Source organism: Grampus griseus (assembly GCF_964374135.1).
Source record: "Grampus griseus genome assembly, chromosome: X".
Classification (NCBI taxonomy): Eukaryota; Metazoa; Chordata; class Mammalia; order Artiodactyla; family Delphinidae; genus Grampus; species Grampus griseus.
Genome location: NC_138999.1, coordinates 2,151,571 through 2,177,115, shown reverse-complemented (window position 1 = coordinate 2,177,115; position 25,545 = coordinate 2,151,571). Strand labels below are relative to the sequence as shown.

At 50.5% G+C, this 25,545-nt stretch overlaps 1 protein-coding gene across 1 annotated transcript in view; it reads left to right on the top strand.

Moving 5' to 3' along the window:
- Window positions 1-14,635: 14,635 nt before the first annotated feature.
- Window positions 14,636-25,545, top strand: part of LOC309839702 (cAMP-dependent protein kinase catalytic subunit PRKX) — a gene marked incomplete at its 5' end in the record, with an annotated part of 80,327 nt that continues 69,417 nt past the window's right edge. Inside the window, one exon of the mRNA XM_082681595.1 lies at window positions 14,636-14,801. Coding sequence (XP_082537721.1) covers window positions 14,636-14,801 — 166 coding nt within the window. The remainder of the gene's footprint in view (window positions 14,802-25,545) is intronic.

Sequence of the window (25,545 nt, the reverse complement as noted above, 5' to 3'; positions counted from 1 at the left end):
TCGGAAAGAGGACTTTTTACATTTGGAAGCTGCAGTTTCCAGAGAAAAGCTGCATTTGGTGATGTTTTCTCAAAGTTGCGTTCTAGTGTTTGCACTAGCCCAGGGACAGTTTAAGGAATTAATGAAATGAGCTGGAGAGAGCTTTAGAAGTATCAAGTTAATGTGTCTTCAGATTCTCTGAGAAAGCTTTGCAAATGCGAATAATTCCCGCATATGCTGTGTTGGGATTACGCTACCCACGTAGGTGCAAACAAAAATAGGTCTAAAAAAAGCTCTTTATGCTTATAGACCTTTACTTAAGAAAAACTTAAAAAAATACAAACGCAACAATTTGTTTGTTTCTTTTGGTCACTGTGATTTCCGCATTGGATTTCTTACTGCACTGTTTTCTATACAAATATCATTTCAGCTTCCCTGAATGGAGTTTCTTTCAAACTGGAGAGTTTCACAAAGCATGTGAAACTTGCTTCCCCCTACGCTGTCATGATAAATTGGTTGAGTAGTATTGTCATGGAACAGATACCAGGAAAGTAGCTAAGTTTGTAGAAGTATTATTTAAGATTAAACGGAGACTGGGCTTCCCTGGTGGTGCAGTGGTTAAGAATCTGCCTTTCAAGGCAGGGGACACAGGTTCGAGCCCTGGTCCGGGAAGATCCCACATGCCGCGGAGCAGCTGAGCTTGTGCGCCACAACTACCGGGCCTGTACTCTAGAGCCCGCGAGCCACAACTACTGAGCCCGTGTGCCGCAACTACTGAAGCCTGCGCGCCTAGAGCCCACGCTCCGCAAAAAGAGAAGCCACCACAATGAGAAACCCATGCACCGCAACGAAGACCCAACACCACCAAAAATAAGAACAAATAAATTAATTAAAAAAAAAGATTAAATGGAGACAAATCAATTTTTGGGGATGTTTTCTTTAAATGAAAATTGTAGCCAAATTTAAAAAGACAGATGTGGGCCTATCTATCTATCTAAGTTGTCTATTATACAATACATGTCTGGTACATAGTTTCTATCTATCTGTCCACCTATCCATCTAGCATCTACCTACCTACCTATCTATCTAAACGTATATATACACACCCACGTACAAAAATTATATCTATCATCTGTGTGGAATAGCAGCTATACATGGTGCTAAGACAGTGATTCTCTACCACAGACAATGCCCTCCTTCTGCAGAGAGGCAATGTCTGCAGACATTTTTGGTTGTCAGCACTGGGGAAAAGGACATGGTCCTGGCATGGGGTGAGCGGAGACCAGGGATGCTACTCCACAGCCCGCAGTGCCCAGGACAGCTCCCCTACAGCAAAGAATTATCTGGTCTAAATACCCACAGTGCCAGGGAAGAAGAACCCTGGGCTATAGATGAGGAACTATTCAGCGGGACCCGTGAAATGTGCACACCAGGGAAGGGTGCCCACGGAGTGATGGACAGAACAACACAAACGCTGTAGAACGATCTGATTAGTGTCATTCTCACCTGACATCTCTGGTCTTTGCACCCGGTGGCGTGCCCTATACATGGAGTTGAACATAACTCCAGGTACCACCTATTCTAGAAGAGAAATAAATTAGAAAGTCCCTAAACAATTTTTAATGCATTTTCCAATAAATTATGTATTTTCTTTTACAGTGTCTTTTTTTTGGGGGGGGTGGATGAGCCAGGGCTTTTGGGGGTTTGTTTTTAAATTGAAATAGAGTTGATATACATATACAATATTATATGTCTCAGGGGTACAACATGGTGATTCACAATTTTTCCAGATTAAACTCCATTATAGGTTATTACAAGATACAATGGCTCTATTCCCTGTGCTGTACAATATACCCTTGTATCTTATTTATTTTATACGTAATACTTTGTGTCTTTTAATCCCCTCCCCCTATCTTGTCCCTCCCCCCTTCCCTCTCCCCACTGGTAACCGCTAGTTTCTTCTCTGTACCTGTGAGTCTGCTTTTTTTGCTATATTCACTAGTTTGGTTTGTTTTTTAGATTCCACATATAAGTGAGATCCTACAGTATCTGTCTTTCTCTGCCTGACTTGTCTTGCTGAGCGTAATATCTTCCGGGTCCATCCACGTTGTTGCAAATGGCAAAAGTTTGTTGTTTTTTTATGGCGGCATAAAAATGTTAAGGAACCTCTCCGGAACCCCTCCAACGTCAGAGCATGAATTGTTTACGCCCCAAGGTTTAGTAAAACACTCAGATGGCTTTTGACTGCAAACTGAAGCAGGAAGTGTTAAGGGTGGGGCCCCGGCTCGGTGGCCAAAGTGGTTTGAGAAGTCAAGAAGATGGTATTAAGAAAAGGGTATTAAAAAAAAAAGGGGGGGGTATCAGTTGAAGATTCTTGCTTCACTGCTCTGCGGCAGCTGATCCGGTGCGTGTCAGAGTGCAGTCACGGTACTTCAAACGAATGACATCACCTTTTCCCACCGTCCCCGTAAAACAAGCACCTTAAAGATGGCGCAGCCCCGGAGGTGACCTGACATCTCCCTTGCACAGGTTCTTATCTTGCCTTTCCCCCAAGAAGTGGAGCCTAAATTCCTCCCCCTTGCATCCGAGATAAACTTACTATGTCTCACATGTCTTAGTTCCCTAGAGCTGCCAAAACAATGCACCACTGATTGGGTGACGCACTGGGGCTGCACCCAATCGCCATGCGACTGGGGCTTAAACATCAGACATGTATCTCTCCCAGTCCTGGAGGTTGGAATCTGAGATCCAGGTGTGGGCAGGGCTGGTCCCTCCCGAGGCCTCTCTCCTGGGCGTGTAGACGGCCATCTCCTCCCTGTGTCCTCACAGGGTTGTCCCTCTCTGCGCGTCTCTGTCTTGATCGCCTCTTCTTATAAGGGATCAGGACCCACCCTAGTGATCTCACTGTACCCTCATCCCGTCTTTAAAGACCCCATGTCCAAACACAGCCCCATCCTGAGGTGCTGGGGGTTGGGACTTCAACATATGGATTTTAAAGGCACGCAGTTCAGTCCATGTCACCACAGAATGGGGGTGGAAGGGGCACTTGTAAGAGGTTAGGAAAGCCCCTGTACCTTCCTCCCATTTCTCCAGGGATGCTCCCAGGGCTGGGAGGAAACCGAAGCCCCATGGACGGGGTCCTGCGGACAGCCCCAGCGCAAGCCAGCTTCAGGTCACCGCTCCTCAGCTCTCGATTTGATGACCGCTGCGTGCTCATTCCAGAATAGCACCCCATCCATCTAAATATGCAACCGACCTCATCCCATTTAATGAAAACCATGAAGAAACCTGCAGATTGGGAAGAGAGAGGGCAGAAGTTGTGCTATTTCATTCGTATTCATTATGCAGGAGGGAGCCAGAAATCCAGTCTGTTTCTGAAATAACTGCATTCACCTCCTTCCGAGATTCCATTTCCCGGCAGCCTTTACTTTACTTTTGACAAGCTGGAGTTGCACCAGGTGTAGCCTTGAGACAGACGGCTCCCTGTGGCCCCACAGAGCTCTGACGCGTAGGCTCTACCTGCAAGCATCCCGGCTCACAAGGCAGGAGCTCAGAAGAACAAACACCCAGCCTGCAACCACAAAAGCCTGCAGCCATCTCACACCTCCGAGTCAGGAAATAATAACACGCGCCTCTTATGAACACTGGCGGCTAGTATGAGGGACGCTGCTTCTGTCCTCTGTGTCTTGTTCTCACTGCTCCTTGCAAAATTCTGGAAAGATCTTTGAGAGCAAGAAAATCGGTAGCAATAGTTCCAAAAGGAGGTCAGAGTTTTGAAGCTGTCATTCTTTTTTCTTTTAATTTAAATTTTTTTATTGAAGTATAGTTGCTGAAGTTACAGGTGTACAATATAGTGATTCACGATTTTTATAGGTTGTACTCCACTTACAGGTATTATAAAATATTGGCTATGTTCCCTGTGCTGTATAATGTGTTCTTGTGGCTTTTTTTTTTTTAACGTCTTTATTGGAGTATAATTGCTTTACAATGGTGTGTTAGTTTCTGCTGTATAACGAAGTGAATCAGCTATACGTATACATATATCCCCATATCCCCTCCCTCTTGCATCTCCCTCCCACCCTCCCTATCCCACCCCTCTAGGTGGTCACAAAGCACCGAGCTGATCTCCCTGTGCTACGCGGCTGCTTCCCACTAGCTATCTATTTTCTTGTAGCTTATTTTATGCCTAATAGTTTGTACCTCTTACTCCCCTCCCCCTATACTGCCCCTCCCCACTTCCCTCTCCCCACTGGTAACCACTAATGCATTCTCTACATCTGTGAGTCTGCTTCTTTTCTGTTATAGTCACTAGTTTCTTATGTTTTTTACATTCCACATATAAGTGATAACATACAGTATTTCTCTTTCTCAGTCTGGCTTATTTCATTTAGTCTGATCATCTCTAGGTCCATCCATGTGGTTACAAATAGAATTATTTTATTCTTTTTTATGGCTGAGTAATATTCCATTATATATATATATATATATATATATATATATATATATATATATATATGGCACATCTTCTTTATCCATTCCTCTGTTTGATGGACATTTAGGTTGCTTCCATGTCCTGGCTATTGTAGATAGTGCTGCTATGAACATTGGGGTGCATGTACCTTTTCCAATTAGTTTTCATCCTTTCTGGGTATATGCCCAGGAGTGGGATTGCTGAATCACATGGTAGCTCTATTTTCAGTTTTTTAAGGAACCTCCATATTGTTCTCCATAGTAGCTGCACCAATTTACAATCCCACCAACAGTGCACGAGGGTTCCCTTTTCTCCACACCCTCGCCAATTGAAGCCATCATCTGTGGCAAGTGCACAGTTTATCTTGGGTGGGCTGGACTGTGGAACATTCTTGCACCATCAGTTTGGGATGTGACACATTGACAGACCCCCCCCCACCGGTACAACCTTGTCATTTTGCAAAGAGGAAGGCAACCTGCCAACTGGCTAAAGGTAGACAGATGTATACATATTTTTAGAGTTTTTCTGTAAAAGGTTTATCCCGTGCCCCTGGGGCAACAAATGGGAGTGTCTACAGAAACAGACCCTCCACAGTACGACCTCCAGTTCATCAAATTCTCAGGGGGATCTAAAATAAGACAAGCTGATGTGTTGGATTCCTGGGGTTACTGTAACAAATTACCCCAAACTGGGGCGACTTAGGGCAACAGAAATGTATCCTGAGTTCTGGAGACCAGAAGTGTGAGAGGAAGGTGTGGGCAGGGCTGGTTAGTTCTGGAGGCTCTGAGGGAGAAGCTGTCCCATACCCTCTCCCAGCTTCTGGTGGTCCTGGGCTTGTAGATGCATGACCCCAACCTCTGCCTCCTTGTAAACAATGCTTTCTCCTCTTGTGTTTCCTTTTCATGTAGGGACATGTGTCCATGCATCACTGGATTTAAGGCTCACCTGGTTCATCCAGGCTGATCTCATTTTGAGATCCTCAGTGACATCCACAAAGACTCTTTTTCCAAATAACATCCCATTGATGGATTGTAAGAGGACATATCATTTTTTTGGGGGGGGGGAGAGAGGGGGGGCCACCATGGAACCCAGTACCTGGTCCATGAAAGACAACCTCTAAGCTTCTTGGCCATTGGCTTTTTAAGAATATGGTGGAATCTCATCATTTTGGCCAAAGATTGTGGAATCCCCTACCAGGAATTCACATTTATCCAGGTACCTTCAGATTCCTTAGTGATCACACAGTAGAAATATTAGACTGATTGACATTTTCAAATCCTAAAATTTAGACCCACAGACTCCAGCCTAAATGACTTCACGGTCTGTATTAAAATGCCCCACAGAAGGCTGGGCCCATTGAGGGATCAATGTTCCCCCAAACTATACAGTTTCATCCATTGAACACTCTGTTGTGAATCTTTTGGAAAATTTTTTTAATTTTTTTTTTTATTGAACTAACTATAGTTGATTTACAATGCTGTGTTAATTTCTGCTATACAGCAAAGCGACTCAGTTATACATATCTATACATTCTTTTTAATATTCTTTTCCATTATGGTTTATCCCAGGATATTGAATATAGTTTCTTCTGGAAATTTGAAACTCTTTGTACTGTCTCTAGACAAGCCCACACCTACTGCCCCCCTTTTAAGAGCTGAAGTGCTGTATCTGATATTCAGTGAACTCCAGTTCTGTGTGCCCACACAGCAGATTAAATTTGTTTCTAAATTGTTCTTAGTTCTGTGTCCCTCAAAGATTTCACACCACAGAACATTCCTATCCCATGAAGGTCTTTTTGTATTTAACCTCAAGCTTATCTGTCACACTTGTATCATCTTTCTGTTTGCCCGAGAGGGCAGCCACGAATTCAGCAAAATTCAAAACAAGTGATACCAAACCCTCGTTTTCTTATAAAGTTCCACTGTTCATTATACAAACACATGGTTGTGTTGTTGTTCTTGGTGGTGGTGACCCCAAATATACCCCATGTATGCGTGATGGATACCACCTGTTGTGCCTTTTATCCTGTGGACAGGTGTTTGATGTTAAGTCCAGGCATGAGGTGTTGGTGGCATCCTTGCTTTCTGGGGATGGGTGGAATCTGCTCTTTCAAGGTTATGGGATGGGATGTTTTAGGGCTCCTTTTGGATATGTCCAGTATCGCCTGTTTCTAGTCAAGTCTGTCCACATTTTCTAAGACTGTTCTGAACAGCACTTCTTTTTTTTCCCTTTACTTATGTACTTTTAAATTGAAGTTTTGTTGATTTACAAGGTTTTGGTTTCAGGTGGACAGCAAAGCGATTCAGTTATATATATATGTGTGTGTCTGTGTGTATATATATATATATATATATATATATATATATATATATATATATATTCTTTTTCAGATTCTTTTCCATTATAGATTATTACAAGATATTGAGTACAGAGCCCTGTGTTGTACAGTAGGTCCTTGTTGTTTATCTATTTTCTATATCTGCTAATCCCAAACTCCTAATTTATCCCTCCCACCCCCTTTTCCCTAATTCGAAAAGATACATGCAGCTGAGTAAATAAAAATAAATTAATTAAAAAAAAAATCTTAGGGAAAAACCTGAACAAACTTTTTGGCCACCCCAATATAACTTATATATACACCATGGAAAACGTATACGTTATACAGATGATACAAATGTATTTATTATGAGTATCGTATTTTAAAATCCATATTCTCATCTAACGCTCCAGGGCTTTATTGTTGCACATGCCTTTTGACACGTGAAGAATTAATTTCCGCGTCAAGAGCGGACCAAGAGGCCGGCTTTATTTACGTTTAAGTCACCCTGCAGTTTTCCGAATAACGTTTACTGGGTGACCCACGTTCTTTGCCCTGTTAAAACGGCATACGCATTCTGGACTCCTGTGAAATGCATTTCTCAATCTCTTTCTTTCCTCTGCAATAGGAAACTATTTTTTTTAAATCCTGGCTTTATCACAAGAAAAGCTAGTTGCCACCTCATTCCCAGTCTTATTTTTCGGGATTTTTAGAGCCCCGCCACCACGCCTCGGAGGGGATGATGCTGTGAGGCTGGCCTGAATCCTCCATTAAGGAAGAATTCCAGCCACAAATGCCTTCCTCCAAGATCAGGGGGTGTGTTTCTACTTCTAGTCACATCCTCCTCACGTCCTTCACGAGTTTTCAACTTCCCTCTTCCTACCGATAAATACTGATGACCAACTACAGCAATCTGTTTCTGCGATAAGAATTAATGTTTTCTTACGTCCCTCCTGGAAGTTAAGATAAACTACAGAACCACAGTTTCTAGGCAAGCCCTAAGATAACTCTCATTCTGTATCTCCTGTGAAATCTTGTGTGTTCTGAGGTCTCTGTCCTTATGAAAAAGAAATTGGCGTACAGCATTAGAAAAATCTTTGTAACGATTCTCCTAATCCAGACACAGCCTTTTGGGACATTTCCCTCCCTTTCTGGGGCGGGGGAGGCATCGTCTTGTTATATAGTGAAGATCAGAGTGTGTTACAAAACTTGGACGGCTGCCTATGATACTTAAAATCTGGTCATAATGCTCCCATTCTGAAGAGTTTGAAAATCCCCTTACGTAAACAGACCAGTATACTTTCCCACATTTCTGGGTGTTGAAAGTATGTCTATTTATTTCTCTATAATAAAAACTGCCTTGAATCATTGGTGTCATTGTCAGATCATGTCACAAAAACAGAATATCACGGACTGGGCGGCTTAAACAGCAGAAATTTATGGTCTCCAGTCCTGGAGGCTGGAATCTGAGATCCAGGTGTCAGCAGGGCTGGTTCCTCCCGAGGCCTCTCTCCTGGGCGTGTAGACGGCCGTCTCCTCCCTGTGTCCTCACAGGGTTGTCCCTCTGTGTGTGTCTGGGTCCTGATCTCCTCTTCTTATAAGGACACCAGTGCTACGGGATCAGGACACACCCTAGTGACCTCATTGTACCCTCATCCCCTCTTTAAAGACCCCATCTCCAAATCCAGCCACATTTTCTGAGGTCCTGGGGGTGGGGACTTCAACTTCTGAATTTGTGTGAGATTGCAGAGCACACTTCATCCCATAATCATGGGTAACTCTGATCATGAGGCTTTTGATATTCTCCAAAATTTAATTCTGAAAAGTACATTTCTAGACATAGAATGACTGCACCAAAACATACGATCATTTCGTAACATTACAACCAAAAGTGTATAAGAATTCCCTCATTAGCATGGAACATTTCACCTGTACCATGTCAGGTGGATTTAAAAACAAAAAGAAAAAAGCCGTCACGTTTGTTCTCAGTCCAGTTTCTTTGATTACTAGCTACTTTAAAGATTTTTTGTTTCCTCCCTGTGTGAAGGACCCGTAGCTATGCCCTTTTTTGGGTTAATTGTCTGTTAATGCCCATTGAACGTATATCAGTTTGCCTCATGTACTTGTCTTAGGCACTTTGCATTCTTGTTGTAAATGTGTTTTTATTTTGTTTATAATTCCATAATGTTCTTACATTTTTAGGCTGTCAGATCTGTTTATCTGTTTACCCCTGTGATTCTGTCTCTGTCAAGTTTAGGAGGTCCTCCTATGACCATCCAGGGATTGGAAAACTGACCCCACTCCACTATCATGTTCTAGTCTTGTTGTTTTATTTTTTTTGGCCATGCCACACGGCTTGGGGGATCTCAGTTCCCTGACCAGGGACTGAACCTGTGTCCCCTGCAGTGGAAGCGCAGACTCCTAACCACTGGAACACCAGGGAAGTCCCTAGTCTCATTGTGTTGTTTGTTTTCCCACTTCTTTATTTAAATTTTTTTATTTATTTAATTTAAAAAATTTAAATGTTTATACAATTTTTAAAGGTTACTTTCCATTTGCAGTTATTATAAAATATTAGCTATATGCCCTGTGTGGTACAATACAACCTTGAACCTGTCTTATACTTTCCCCCTATCTTTAAATCTAGTCCTTCTGAAATGGATTTTAGTTTTCTTTCGTGGTAATGTCTTCGTGGTACTTTTTAGTAGCATACAAGGTGAGAATCTAAAAACCTAAAGACGCTTTTAATCCAAAGTAGATAACAGCTGGTACTAGAATATTATTTATAATGTCTAGAGACATATACGACTTGATCTGGTATAATATTTCTCATGTTCCTTTGTGGTACTTGGAATTCATGGAAAGCTCCAGACACTAGCACATGAGCTAAAAGGACAGCCTGACCCAAGTGACAAGGTCTGGTTTGTGGATTCTAGGATGCAGGTCACCGTGGCTCATGGGGGCCACCCCACTCATTCATTTTCGCAACTTGAGATTTTAGGTAGGGAAAGGAGACTGCGTTAACATATGATGGAACAGAATGATCGATGCCCTTGGTGAAATCTCTCTGAAGTCATCATATTTACTTCCTAATCATCTTTGCTTTCTAACCGTCACTATGATTCCTTGGGTACCATGTGACTTCTAAAGTTCAAGTTCAGAAGTCCAGTTACACAGCAGCCACAGGGGCACCGAACGTTAACTTCCCTTTCGGGTGAAGGATGCGTCTATCCACCATATGTATTCACGTTTCGGGAAGCGTGACCCACCTGTGTTCCTCCAGCATCACAGCTTAGATTTTCCATGAATCTCTTCAGCATCTGACAAGTAAAAACTTTCCTGCAAATCTTCAGTGATGAGTAAGTGCACCATCTTCTAATTACAGGCTGGTCTATCCCAGGCAATGTGTCTATTCTCAACACGGTCCTCTACAGTTTCCTTTGAAATCTCTCAAGAAAAGCCTCCGAGTAAATAGACACGTATAAAAACATTATTCAGGCCTTCCCTGGTGGCGCAGTGGTTGAGAGTCCGCCTGCCGATGCAGGGGACACGGGTTCGTGCCCCGGTCCGGGAGGATCCCACATGCCGCGGAGCGGCTGGGCCCGTGAGGCATGGCCACTGAGTCTGCGCGTCCGGAGCCTGTGCTCCGCAACAAGAGAGGCCACAACAGTGAGAGGCCCGCGTACCACAAAAAACAAAAACAGAAACAAAACAAAACCATTATTCATAGACGCTGGAGCTCCATACATGAATAAGAGCAGTGTGACAGTCAAATGTCCTTGTACTTTTTCAGATTTTTAAACTTCAGTTTGTAGAGAGGGTGGCTTAGGGTTTTGTTTTATGTTAGTGATGGTGGATTGCTTCATTTTACCCAAATGTGCACATATTTAACCATCCAGGATTCTACCTTGGATGAGTTCATTGCTCTCAGTCCGTTTGGAGTTCATGACCTCCCTAACCAGGGCAGTGTGTGTGACATCTCCGTGGTGAAAACTTCATTTCCATCAGCAGGAAGGCCATTGCTAGGTCAAAACTTAGCCACATATGTTGGGTCAAACACTTATTCAACAAGTGAAATTGAAGCTGTTGGAAAAGGGGGTCCGCTTTGCATAAAATATCTCTAGAGAGCCAGGCGCCAAAATACAGCCTTGGGGTGCGTGGGGACGCTTTGTGAGTGGTGGGGATTCAGCTGGGCTCCCACCGGGGCAGGCCTCTGATGACTGTGGGTGTACTGATCGTAATGATAAAATAAGTACCATCATCTGTGACTCATCATGCCAGCAGCGGTCCATCCGTGGAGGCAGAAGTGCCCAGGATTGTAATAGAACGTAGCCAACTAACTAGGTTATCGTGAATTTCTAGCGCATGAAACCAACGCAAACCCACCATAGGGCCGTCTGGACAAGGGAAAAAGAAGCAGCAGAGGGTTGCAAACCTACTAAAAGTGAGCGCTTATAAATGCTTGGATCACTCCTTGCCAGGAAAACATTCACTGGTGCCGAATGAAAGCACAAAACCCCCCTACAGGGCTATGCAGCAGCTCACCTGAGAAATGGGAACAAAATCACTGAGCATGAGACATGACCTAGGCTATTCCTAGTAAACCACGGCTTCACCTGAATGACAGTAAAGTCTGACCACGGAAGTCGGAAACCGTATTCCTGTAACTGGACGCTTCTCTGAATCAGAATATATAATAAAATATATTAGAATGTATATTCCAGAATATATTAGAATGTAGTAATGTCACATAAATAATACCTAATATTATATATAAATTGTAGCGTCTGAAGGCAGCTGAAAACTTCTTTTGGAATATATATATTAGGACATATAATAAAACATGAGAATATATATCTCAGAATAGATTAGAATATGTGGGGTATAAATAGTATCTCATATTATATACATTAAAAACTGTAAAGTCTGTGAGGGCAGCTGAAAACCTCTTGGAATATATATATTAGAACATATAATAAAACATATTAGAATATATATTCAGAATAGAATATATGTGATATAATAATATCTAATATAGATAAAGTCTGTGAGGGCAGCTGAACACTTCTTTTGGAATATATATATTGGAACATAATCAAATAGAATATATACCGTAAAACATATGTATCACGGAATAGATTAGAATATAATATGTGATATTTAATATCTGTTATACACGTATAAATTGTTAAGTCTGTGAAGGCTGGTAAACACTTTAGAATATATATCAGAACACATTGGAATGTAATATAGATATAATAATGTAGAGAGACTGTAAACTTCGGGAAGGCAACGGTGCGCTTTTTATTTTCACTCAGTACACACACGCACACATATCTACCTGTCTACTTATAGACATGCGCATTTCCAAATACATGCAATTCCAAAAGACGTGTCCAGCTGCCCTCACGGACCACCCTTTTTCTCTCTCCCTCATTCAACCCCGCCTACACCTGTTCCGGCGTTGACTTTAGAGCTCATTCTGCGTACGGGGAGCGTTCAGTCCGCTGGGTTACAGAGTTCGGTATTTCCCTGCCCCATCACCACCGAATGCTCATCCCAAAGGCGGTACAAATGCCCCTGTAATGCCTCGCTTGCACGGCTTTTTTTTTTCTTTTTTGCCTTTCAAGAAATATGCTGTGGTTTCTGAAGAATTTTTATGAGCCTTCCAGATGAAAGCGGCTTTGTTCATCAAGGTGTTGTGAAACCCGCCGGGATATTTATAGGAACAGGTAGGTATGCGGTCAAACTCCGGGCGGGCGAGGAAGGGTCAGATCCACTCCGCCACCCAGAGTTTAACTCTGCAAGCGTCTCTGTTACTTTTTCCTCCCCGGCTGCCATTAGAAGGGCAAGGCGTGCCTTTCACTGGGCGTGAAACCCTAGCCTTGACCATCGACCTTAATTAGCCAGCCCGACCGCAGTCACAAGGTCGCGTCCGCGGGGAGCGGGCGCGCGCTCCGCGTGGAGTCGCGCCCTTGCCCGGCGTGGACCGTCCCGGTCGCCCCTCCGCGGGGCACGGCCTGGTGGCCTGAGCGCGGGGGACCAGTCCTTGTCTAAGCAGCCGCTGGGGCGCACGCGGCCCGCTCCTGGAGCGCATTTTTCGCATTCCAGCTCAAGATCTGGCAACCAGCAGAGAGCAGGCGTCTCGCCCGGGGAAAAAGCCACCCACAGTGTGCAGAGGAGGGCAGGGGCGCGGCTGGCAGCCGGGGGCCAGAGCACCACACCCAGAGCCGGTTCTGATTTCCTGTCACCCCCTCCCAGTTGGCCAAGCGAGGCAGGCCCGGCCTGGTCCCCCGTAAAACGCCTTTCTGTAGTTCTGGCCTCTGCGACAGACCGTCCCCACGCCGACTAGAAGACTCAGGGGCAGGACCCTCCCTTTCAAGGGCGGAATCGCTGGAATCCCGCCAAACAATAGGGCAGGCTCGGTGCCTCTCGCTGCTCAAACTGTGGTCCGCGGACCTGCGGCCCGGATAGCCCTGGGGGCTGCTCTGAAAGACCGATTCCAGGCGTTCCTTGCCCGGCCCGCTGTGGTCCAAGGAGCACTTTAACCAGATCCCCGGAAAAACAGTGGCCGCATCCGTCTAGTTACATTTGCATTTCAGATACAGCCCCGACATTTTGGGGGTATAACTATAACCAAAGGTGGCCTGGGACACACTTCCCATTAGGAAAAACCTAACGCTATCGTTGTGTAGTTGTCTGTGACCGTACTGCGTTTCTTTTCCGAAATCGTCCCTGGTGTGTTTACACCAGCTGCCCGTCAAGTTGCATGCGCCGTATTTGGTAGCTGTCTGATTGTTACCTGCCTCAGTATTTTAAGAAATGGTTCTTTTGAAATAATTAAAGATTTATCGGAAGCTGTCAAGAAACGCTCCGGGAGCGCGGCTCCGCGCCTCCCCCATGGTGCGTATCTTACATGACTGCAGTCCAACAAGCCAGCGCTGGGAGCGGCCTTGGTCCCGATGGTTATTCGCCAGACGTGGCGGCCGGCCGCCCGCCGGGACTCGCGGGCACCGCGCGGTCGGCGGAGCGCGCCTCATCCGCATCCAACTCCAGCTTTATTTTTTAACTTTACTTTTCTTTAAGCCACGCCCTCCCGCTCCCCAGCCGGTCCCGCCTTCCCCCAGCCTTCCGGGCTGGGGCGCAGGGGGCGCGGGGACAGGCCTGCGCGTCTCCCGGGGGAGCTCGGCCGAGACCCCATCCCTGGGGCGCCCCGGGGCGCGGAGGCCGCGCGAGCAACCTCGCCCCCCGCCCCCGCCCCCGCCCCCGCCCCCGCCCCAGAATGGCGGGAGAGGCTCCTGGCGCCCGGGCCCTGAGGTCCCAGGGCTGGGGCGCGGAGGGGGCGGGGCGCGGCGGCGCGGGCCACACCCCCAGCCGGGCGGGCTGAGTCCGGGCCGGCGCCCGGGCGGGCGGAGGGAGCGCGCGGCCCCGCCCAGGCCGCTTCCGCCCGGCCCCCCAGCAGCGCGCACGCAGCGCCCGCGCGGCGGCGGCGGGCGCGGGACGAGAGGAATGAACAGGCGGCCGGGCGGCCGCGGCCAGGACCCCGCCTCGCGCCCGCCCGCCCGGGCCGCGTCCCCCGCCCAGGCCACGCCGCGCCCGCCCTCAGAAGCCGCTGGCTACTCCCACCGGCTGCCGCCGCCGCTCCTGCCCTGAGCGCCGCCCCGCGCCCAGCCATTGTCCCCGCCGCGCCGCCTGCTGCGCCCGGCCGCCGACCGGGAGGCGGGGGCCGCGCATGGGTGGGCGCCGCTGATGCCGCCGCCGCCGCCGCCGCCGCCGCCGCCGCGCCGCCCTCCGAGGCTGCGTCCCGGGAAGCCCGGCCCCCCGCGCCCCCCGGCCCGGCCCGGCGCCCCGGACCTGAGCGCGCCCCCATGGAGGCGCCCGGGCTGGCCAAGGCGGCCGCGGCGGACGCCGACGCCCGAGAGAGCTCGGAGGAGACCCCCGACGGCGCGCCCGCGCACTTCCCCGGCCCCGGGGCGCCCTCGCCGGAGCCGCCCGCCTACCGCCCGCAGGACTTCGACACGCTGGCCACCGTGGGTGAGTGCGACGCGCGGGGACCCGGCCCGCTGGGGCGCTCGGCGCCGCCCGGGAAGCCGGCGTCAGACAAAAGGCTTGTGTGCGGTCGCCCGGCCGCCGCCCGGGGAGGGCCCTGCCTGGTCCCGCCTGCTCGGGATCTCCGCGCGGGGCTCCCCGTGCGCCCTGGGTCCGCCGAACGCCCCGAGACTTGGAGGGCTTCCTTCCGGACCCCGAGAGCCTCCCCACCTGCGGGCGCTCTGCCCCGCACCTCCGAAGTCTCCTGTTTTAGACCTTCCCTCCCGTCCCCCAGCAACCTCCCCGGTGTCTGGGCCCCCCCGACGTCACAGAACTTGCTGGGGTCACGTCACATTGAGGGCGGCGGCGGCCGCGGAGGCCCTTGCAGACCTCACCTTGGCCGGGCTCCCCCTCTCCCCCGCGTCAGGATGCTCCCGCCTGGACTTGAGAGCGTATCTGGAACTGGGAGGTCAGGTGTCCCGTGGCGTTTTAGGGGCGCGGGGCGGCGTTGGGGGTGAATTACGCATTTCCTTATCCTGCCGTATTTTCCGTCTGTGTATCCGGAACTGGGCATTTCTTGTATCCGGCACTGGTTTCCTTTTTGTCGTCCTCCTTTGAACCTGACCACTCCTAGGCAGCTGGAAGCGTGAAGTCTCCAGTCCCATGAGTGCCTGGATCCCAAAACGTGTTGGTGTATGGAGCCCGCCCTGAGTGGGTCAGAATATCCCGGCTCCGCGAGGGCGCTGCCTTCAGGCTGTGGGCTCAAGCCAGCCTGTGGCTTCTTAGCAACCCTTTGTTGCTAAGGGAGTTGTCCCAACCTGTCAGGAAAGAATCAGTGGGGAAGGGGGCACATACCGTAAATGACCCTGGAGCAGGGGTACCCAGGTACTTCTTCGGGCCCTTCCCCACCCTCTCTTGGAAGGGAGGAAGCATTGGCCTCAAGGGCATGGCTTGGGGTTTCATATGACCAAGGGGCACAGCCAGAGTGGCATTAAAACCACTCAGAGTGGTCTTGAAACCTTCCCTTTTCCGTCAGTAGCCTTTTGCCCGTATGTAGTTGGCTGTGAGGAAGAGGTGCCCAGGAAGCCTCGTTTGGGACGGAGGGGACAGGAGGCACCCTCCCTCTCTCCTGTTTCTCTCTTCCTCTCCCTCCAAGCCTTCTTGTCCATCTCCTCCTTCATCTTCTTTCTCTCTCTCTGTCCATCTCTCCCTCCCTTTCCTGTTTTTCTCTCTCTCTGTGTGTCTCTCTGTCTCATCTTCTCCATCTTCTCTCTCTCTCCCTTTCTTTTTCTCTGTCTCTCCCTCCCTCCCTCCCTCCCTCTGGGGCGCTCTGCAGGGCTGCTTTAAAAGCTGGCTGTGTTTTGCAGGGTAGGAGACGAGGATAGAAACCTAGACCAGTGCAGTCACACCGGTAGGTGGAAACACAATTCAACAATGGAAAGTTGGTGGAGGACCCGGCGGCCCTTGGCACACAGCGCTGGCAACTGGATCTGTTTTGGGCACTTAAGCAAGTCTATTGTGAAAGGTGCCAGGGCATCAGGCGGGGCGTGGGCTGGTGGGTGGGCTGCGGACGTGGCGTAGCCCGGTGTCTGCAGCTGCCTGGGGGCCCTTTGGGCGCTGCCTAGTGGGCATAGGGTGCCCAGTGAGTCATCTTGTCCTTAAAAATAGAAAGTCACTGGCTCTGGGGACCGAGCAGGGCCGGGTGGGGGGGAAATGAGCTCTCCAGTTGTCTTTCCCTTTCTTAATGAAGAAGATACTTGCTCTTCAAGGATAACTTCCTGTGGGTTCCAAGGGTGTGAAGGGAGAGCCAGGTCACACGTGTTCAGGATGTTGGACCAGCAGGGGCCTGGGACCCAGGGTGTGTGTGTGTGTGTGGCTTTGCAGTTTTGGTGGCTTTTTAAAATCACCTTTTGCCAGAACTTTCTTTAATATTCCAGATTTATCTGCGCATGGTTAATCTAAGAAAGTAAGAATAAGCTTTTAAAAAATCCCAAACCCATCAGAGGTGTTAGAGTTTCCAGTAACGTTAGACCATGAGGTGTCATGGACAAAAGTGAGGGGCTATGTTGGGCTCTTTACCCACAGTTAGAACGCAGTTGGGGCCAGCATGGTGCCTCTTCATCCTAAGCTTCGGGCCCAGGAAACTTAAGTTTCCTTTTGACTGCCCCGGACCCATCCCTAACTGTCCCCCATCGCAAACAGGCACCCCCAGTGGCTCTGAATCGTCTGAGGCCATCTGTATGCATTTCTCCAGCTGAGCAAGGCTGTCTTCCACAACTTGAAACGAACCCACACACAAAACAGAAGACAAAAAAAACATCCTGACAAACCTCTCAGCCTTTCTTAACATAACCACAATCCCCACGCCCTTGGAACCTTCCAGAATGAGTCAGGGTGGAAGGACCGGGCCGGCTGGGCTTGTCCTCCACCCTGAAGTTCTGGCCTCACACAGTTGTGCATTTTCACCTGGTCTGATCTCCGCTCCGGTGTGTGAGCTCTTCTTTTTCTCACCAACAGGTGTTTTTTTCATCCTTTTCTTTTGCCTGTGAGCTGGGCCCCGGGGGAGGCGCCTGTGGGACAGAATTGCTGACTCGCAATCCCCCAAGGACGGTTGTGACGATCAGCGCAGGTGGAACGCAGCAGGTGGGCACAGATGTGCTTCTCCATGATTTAGCAAAACCGGCAGTGGCTGTTCAGATGGCAGGACCCCCCAGGAGGGTTGGCACCAGGACACCGAGACCCAGCTGGAAGCCGACGGCCCAGTTCACGGGGCGGCCATGACACCTTGGAGATAGAATAAGGAGGAAAGTCAGTGACCAGTAAGGTCTCAGATGCTCTTATTCTGTGCTCCTGAATAAACTGTCTATGGGAAGTTGTCCGTGTTCTAGGTTGATTAGCCCTCCACAAATTCAGACAGCTTGGAAGAAAGCTTAGCTTATGTTGGTGAAAAATCTCATGGGCATTTTGGTGGTGTTGTTGTTGGGGGTAGGAGTTTATTAGTTTATTCATTTATTTTGGCTGTGTTGGGTCTTCGTTTCTGTGCGAGGGCTTTCTCTAGTTGCGGCGAGCGGGGGCTGCTCTTCGTCGCGGTGCGCGGGCCTCTCACTATCGCGGCCTCTCTTATTGCGGAGCACAGGCTCCAGACGCGCAGGCTCAGTAGTTGTGGCTCACGGGCCTAGTTGCTCCGCGGCATGTGGGATCCTCCCAGACCAGGGCTCGAACCTGTGTTCCCTGCATTAGCAGGCAGCTTCTCAACCACTGCGTCACCAGGGAAGCCCCAACATGGGCATTTTTTAAAGAGCGTGGAAGGGACCTTGGGTCCTGTCTTGGCCAAACTGATTTCATCGATTGAAAAACAGGCCCAGTTACAGAAGGAGTGGCGTGCAGCCCCGGCCCACCTTCCTGGTCCGGGTGACCGAGCTTGATTTCTCGCTCTGAGCACGAACAGTGGCGCCATTAAAGATAAAGGTTTTGAACTAATGATAGGTGCACGGGGGATTCCAAAACCTGCACCTAGTCCCATGCACCCTGCATGAAGTTTCCCCCGTGATGTCTTCTGTAGGTGTCACACAATATCAAAACCAGGACGCACGCCGTCGTGGGGTCCATCCTGCTAAGAGACCACAGACCTTCATCAGTGCTCCCACCTTTCATGGGAACTCCTTTGAGCTTGTGAGGAGCGGGCATGCGTTTGGTTTTGTGCAGTTTTATCCTGTACATCCGTCTGGGCAGCCACCAGCCCCGAGATCGAGGCACAAAGCTCATTCCCTGACCACAGAAACGCGCTCACGCCTGACACTTGTATTTTTTTACTATCACGTCACACTGTCAGAAAGTTGTATTTTCTTTAGACCGAGGAGACCTTCCGTAGTGAGTAATTAAACCTGCACTGCTGTCTCTTACTTTCATTTTCCTCCCTGCTGATAAGATTGTCTCATGCACCCTTGGTTCCCCAGAACCGGCCCTAATTTTTTTCTCTCCCACCTGGACTCCCAAAGCATCACCGGGAGCAGCACGCCCTGGAGGCGGGTGGAATCCGCAGTGGGGAGATTTCCCACTGCATGTGAATGGCTTCTCCCGGGGCGATGTTGACAGAAGCCTTTAGAAGGGAATGTTGCTTACGGTGTAGTGATAGCCAGAAAATTGTGTTCACCTTTTAATCTGATTTACCTTGAGTGGGCGTGAATGGTAGTTTCAACTTAAGAGCATCAGAGGAACTTCGAAAGTTAGGTAAAATACGAGAAAAGAATGTTTCTTTTTATAAAATTACGGAAAATACTGGAAAAGAATATTTCGTCTTACAGAAGTCCTGCAGGCTGTTCCTCCTCATTTAAAAAAAACTTTTACTTGTTTTTTGGCCACTGCCGGTGGCATGTGGGATGTCAGTTCCCTGACCAGGGATCGAACCCTGGCCGCCTGCAGTGGAAGCGCGGAGTCTTAACCACTGGACCGCCGGGGAAGCCCCTGTTCCTTCTCATTTTTAAAAAATTGTAGTGAAATTCACATAACACAAAAGGAACCATTTCAAAGGGAACCGTGCCGTGGCGCTTTACACGTTCACAAAGTCGCACGACCCTCATCTCTGTGAGGTTCCAGAACATTTTCGTCTGCTGCCCCCGCAGGGCGACCCCAAATCTGTGAGCAGTCACCCCCTATTTCCTCCGGCTGCTGGGAACCCCCATCTGCTCTCTGTCTCCATGGATCTGTCTGTCTCGTGTCGTCTTCATCTTACACACTCTGCTTCCTTACTTCGCATCTCCAAGGGGACGGCGGGGTGGGGGGAGGGGGGGGGACTTCGGGAAGAGAAGCTTAGGAGATACACAGCCAATAGTTCCCTGCTCAGGAGGAGAAAAGGAAAATGCGCCAGAGGATAGAAAGTGTGGGATGGGGGGGCGGTCAGGTGAAGACCAGCCAGGAGGAGAAACGTGCAGGCAGTGAGAGAGGCAGGGGTGAGCCAACGAGTCACAGACACGTGCACACAGAACCTGCTGTCCTGGGTCGGATCGAGTCCCCTTCTCCCCCGAAATTCATGTCCTCTCAGAACCTGGGAACCGGGACCTTGTTTGGAAACAGGGTCTCTGCAGATGTGATGCAGTGAAGGGTCTGAGATGAGGTCCTCCTGGATGAGGGTGGCCCTACATCCAGTGACAGGGTCCTTCTAAGAGACAGAAGAGGAGAGACCCAGACACAGAGGAGAAGCCCCAGGAAGACAGAGGCAGAGACGGGAGGGATGCGGCCACAAGCCCAGGGACGCCTGGAGCCCCCAGAAGCTGGAAGGGGCGGGAAGGACCCTCCCCTGGAGCCTCTGGAGGGGGCGTGGCCCTGGGACACCTTGACCTCAGACATCTGGTCCCCAGGACTGGGGGGGACGGATGCCTCTGGCTTTAAGCTCACAGTTTGTGGGAGCCCCAGGAAACTAATTCACCTGCCAGAGAGGACTGCAGAGTTGATTTCTGTGTGGCCTTACAGCTTGGTCCATAAGGCAGTTTCCTCACATCCTTGGAGGTGGAGGACACCAGGTTACATGTGTTTTCCGAGGGCGTCCTCATCCCACGCAGCATGTGGGTGTGGCTAAAGCAGAGCTCACTGTTTGACAGAGGTCATCGCCCGCGCTGGATGGGGCAGAGTTAGTTCCCATGTGGTCAGGCCAAGCTTCGCCATCTTGAATCCATCCCGACCTTGTTGTCTTGATTGGCCCAGCTGCCATGACAGAAGACCGTCCCCTGGGTGTCTTACCACAATGCAGATGGATTTCTCCCAGCTCTGGAGGCCGCAAGTTCGAGATCAGGGTGCCAGCGTGGTTGGGTTTTGGTGAGAGTTTCTCTCCTGGGTCGCACTGGCTGTCTTCTTGCTGTGTGCTCAGATGGTGGAGAGTGGAAAGCTCTTCTAAGGACACTAATCCCATCCTGGGAACCCCACTCTCATGACCTCATCTCGTCCTAATTACTTCGCAGAGACGCACCTCCGGATACCGTCACATTGGTGGGGAGGGGATAGGGCTTCAGCGTGGGAATTTGGGGGGGCACAGACATCCAGTCCATAACACTGGGTTGACTCCTCCTTACATGTCGCCCTGGCTTCTTTCTCCTGAGCTTCTGCCTTTGGGGTGCAGGTGGCTGTCCGAGCAACAGCCTCACCTTGCCACATCCTGGATTCCTTACAGGAGGACACCTCTCTCCCTGGATCTGGGGACGACCCTCCTTGTCCCGACCTGGCTCATGCATGGGGACGAGGACATGACGCCATGATGCTGGTCTCAGACCTGTTTCCGGGATGGGTCTCTCCACAGTTGGGGACCACCAAGGAGGCCATGTCTGTCACTGCAAGAAAAGGGCAGAAGCACCCCGTGACACAGACACACGCTTCCCCTTTCCGGGGTCACTTGAAGCTTGTGAGCACGGTGTTCTTCTTGAGAAACACGTGTTCAGGATTCTCAGTGCCTCCTTCAGTCTCAGGAGCAACTTCTTGGGGCTTTCCTGGTATTTTCCCCCAAGTTTGTTTATTTTCAAACACCCACATGTCACCACCTTCACACCATTTAAAACGTTTCCCCTTTTCCTCTTTTTTTCGAAAACTACAAATGTTCTTTCTTGCTGGGAAGAACAGTAAAGAACTGAGAAAGGAAGGTTCTTCAGAGAACCTGACTGAGAAAAGAATCGGGGGTAAATCCAAGCTTTGGGGGTTACATGATTGGAAAGCTGTACCACCCCTTGGAGACACTGAGAGGGTTAGCGATGGAGCAGTGTTGGGGGGAAAAGCCCAGGAGTACCGTTCGGGACGTGGTTAGTTCGATCTGCCTGGGAGGCGTCTTTGTCGTTATCTCCATCGTCACCGTCCCCTTCCGCCACCTACTGCCACATCCTGCCACCCTCCACCAGCATCACCTGCATCACTTGTGACCCTCGGGGAACTTTCGTTTAATGGAAACTCACAGAAGGTTGTTTTAACGTGAACAATTCAGTGGCACAGTGCTGTGCAACCACCGCGTCTATCTGGTTCTAAAACATTTTCGTCATCCCCCGAAGGACACGCTCTACCCGTTAGGCAGTCACTCCCCGGCCCCTGGCGAACGCTAACCCATGTCTCTGTGGCTTTGCGTGTGCCGGACGTTTCACGTCAGTGGAATCCTACACTGTCTGGCCTTTCGTGTCCGGCTTCTCACCGAGCTTCACAGTCTTGAGTTTTGTCCTGGTAGCCTGTGTGAGTGCCTCATTCCTTTCTAGGCTGAGTCATGTTTCATTGTGCTGGATGGACCCCATTTTGTTTCTCCTGTTGCATGCATTTGCTTAGAGAAACAATGTACCACAGCCTGGGCGGCTTAAACCATAGACATTTATTTTCACACAGCCCTGGAGGCCAGAATCTGAGATCCAGGCGTGGGCAGGGCTGGGTTCCTCCCGAGGCTCTCTCCTGGGCGTGTAGACGGCTGTCTCCTCCCTGTGTCCTCATGGGGTCGCCTCTCTCTGCGCGTCTGTGTCCTGATCTCCTCTTCTTATAAGGACACCAGTGCTCTGGGATCAGGGCCCACCCTAATGACCTCATTTTACCTAAAGACCCCATCTCCAAATACAGCCGCATCCTGAGGTGCTGGGGGTCAGGACTTCAAGATGAAATCCTTTGGGTGGAGGGACGCAATTCAGCCCATGACACCATGAACCTTTCAACGCATCTTGTGGTACCTCAGCCTCCTTGGCGTTCCCATGATGCACTAGTTGAGCCTCGCCCCAGGTGGACTTGGCTCATTGCATCCAAAGTAGGCACCATAATATCATCACCCTCATCATCACCAGCATCACCTTTTCCGAACACAGGCTCATCTCGTGTTCCAGGACATACGGTAGTGTCTTTGCGTGGATTTGGCGCTAACTCCTCTCAGCACACCTGTCGTGCGTCCACCCCTCCGGTGCTCAGAGCACCTCCTTCTTCTGACCCCGGAGTCAGGGAGCCGGAGAGGGGAGGGGGGCGGGCAGGGCCCGCACAGGGAGCCCAGTGCAAGCTCCACTTCCCGTGGTCTCCTGTTGGGATCTCTCGCGTGGCCTTTCCCACCTTTGGGCTACTGGAACAAATGACCTCAAACTCAGTGGCTTAAAACAACATGCATTGATTAACCTGCAGTTCCAAGGGTTAGGAGTCTGGAAATGGTATTACTGGTTGTTTTTTTTCCTTTCTTTCTTTCTTTTTCGGCCGTGCTGTGCAGCTCGCAGGATCTCAGTTCTCCAGTGCTCTCGGCAGTGAAAGCCCCCAGCCCTAACCACTGGGCCGCCAGGGAATTCCCAGCATGGCTGGGTTAAAAACCAAGGCGTGGGCAAGGCTGTGTGCCTTGGGGAGGCTCCAGGGGAGAATTCTTTCCTGGCCTTTCGCAGCTTCTAGAAGCCGCCCGCATTCCTTTGTTTACGATAATCTTCCTTCGTCATTGAAGACGGCATTGCCGGGTCAAACCCTTCTCGTGCCATTTCTCTCCTGCTTCTCTCGGCTCCTTCTAAGGACCCTGGTGATGTTGCTGGATTCACCCAACTAACCCAGGGGCATCTCGCTATTAAGGCTCTGCTGATTCACCTCTGTGGTTAGCTCCTTGAAACTCAGTTCCCCTCGGCCACGTAAACGAACGCGTCCCCAGGTTCTGGGGATGACGACAAGGACATCTTACTCTGTGTATCGTGCACCGATGCTTCTACTCTTCTGTGTGCGCCTCACCCGAGACGCAGCACCGCTTTGGAGGACGTGACGGGTGGATGGCTGCGCCCAGCCTGGCCTCAGCCCTGGTCTGACGGCCTTGACTTCCACAAACGGAGGGACCGCAGTTAACAATAAAAAGCTCTTCCGTTACTACCTGGGAGGAGAAATGGGAGATCCACTGACCGACAGATGGGGCTGGACATTGGGTGTGTGTGTGCGCGTGCCCGTGCACGCTGGGGAAGGGATTCATGAGTTACCTGAGGCTGTCACATCTTTGCCCTCTTTTGAGGGGCTGGAATGGTGTCACCACTGACTGCCACGTCCCCGGCCAAGCAGCACCAATTCTAGTGTTGCAAGAGAAAGGCCAGTGACGGGACTGCTCCAAGATGAGATGACAAAGCCTCAGACCTTCGAGGAGCTTCTGGCCCCGGGATGGACCTTTAGACACACGGCTGTGACCCGTGCGGAGGCAGGTGTGGTTAGCCACGTGGAATCCCAGAAACCAAGCTTGTGTCCACGCGGGGGCGGGAGGTAACGGCGGCGGCGGGCGGTTTCTTAAGGAGGCTTGAGCGTGTTCATTGACTGGACAACACGGGGACGTTTATTTATCTTTTTTTTTTGAGGAACTTGGCAGGCTCTCCCCCCGCCTCCCCGAGGTTCCCCTTGGAAGAATAATAAAAGCAACACTACGAATGCGTCTAAGCAGCTCCTAATTCCAGCAGCGTCCTGCCCCGCCTGCGTTTCACGGGGAGGACGGATCTGCGATACTGCGCTGGGTTGGGTGCACAGGGTGCTGCATCTCTCGCTACACCCCTACGGCACTCCAGTAAACGTCCGCTTGGCATCTGGGTTGCGTCTCCAAATAAGAGCATATGTTACAAATAGCTCTTCAGTGCCTTTGGAGTTAGCCGTGGAGGACTCCAGTCACGCATCCTGAGTGTCCCCGAGGCTCGTCCCATTGGAACGCCCCGTATCCGCCAAGGCCGCGGATGGAGTGGGCGCGTGTGTTCTACGATGCAGGTCCTTTCCTCCACCGGCACGGGCCGTCCTGCTGCCCTGGGGCGTAGGAACGTGAAGGGGACATTCTCCGTGTGGGTGGCTGTCACCCGTCCTGTGAGTCACCTTGTCCCCATGTAGGAGCTCCCGTCGGACCCCTCTGGGCCGTCCTTCCAGCCTTTATTTCGCGCCAGGTGCTGCCGTGGCCTCCCCAGCGCCTGCTTGGCCCAGTGCCTCCCGCTTAGTCTAGGAGGTCTGTCAAGACTATACTCTGGGCGTCCGAGGTCCCCTCCCACTGGGTGATTCCATGCTTGAAAAAAAGATCCACCTTCGGCCCCTTGCACATCTGTTCACCCCACTTACCATTTGGAAATTCACGCTGGCTTTCCCTCCAGTTACAGGAAAAACAAACCGTCTCCCGGAGTCCCTGCTCAAACGCGGGAGTTCCTGAAAATCGTTGCACCCAGCGCTCCCGCGTCGTGCGCTGCTCTCTATACGCATCCTCTGGACGTGTCCTTTGGACACGGTTTTGATGAGGCGGGCTCATGGAAGGCGTTTGGAGGGCAGCCTCCCCAGGGTTCCTGTAACACAGTTGACAGTGATTTGGGTCGATGATGTCACCCTGCTGCCTCATTATCTCGGCAGCCAGTTCACTGAACAAAGGACCAGACCGGGCAGATCTGAGGGCTGGGTGTGGCGGGCAGGGCTCCGCTGCTCACAGGACGGCCTTTGTAACGCCGAGGGCACCTGGGGTCTGAGGTTGCAGGGGCAGACAGAAGCAGGGCTCGTGTGCCCACACCTGCTTGTGCCTGGGTGTGTGCAGTCTGGGGGGGACGGCTAGCAGGGAGCGAGGAGAGGTGGGTAGTTAGCCAGCTGGTGTTTGCGGACAATTCCAAAAACATTCAGCACAGATTGAAAACTCTCGCTTGGAGGGTTCCCCCCCCGCCCCCCTAAATCGAACGGGCACCCAGAAGGCCAGCTATCTAGAGTTTCCTCTTGTGGAAATTCTGCCTGGGTGCTAGTTTCCATTTATCCTCACACCGTAGGGGAAAAAAACATTTACCCAGAAAAAAACCAA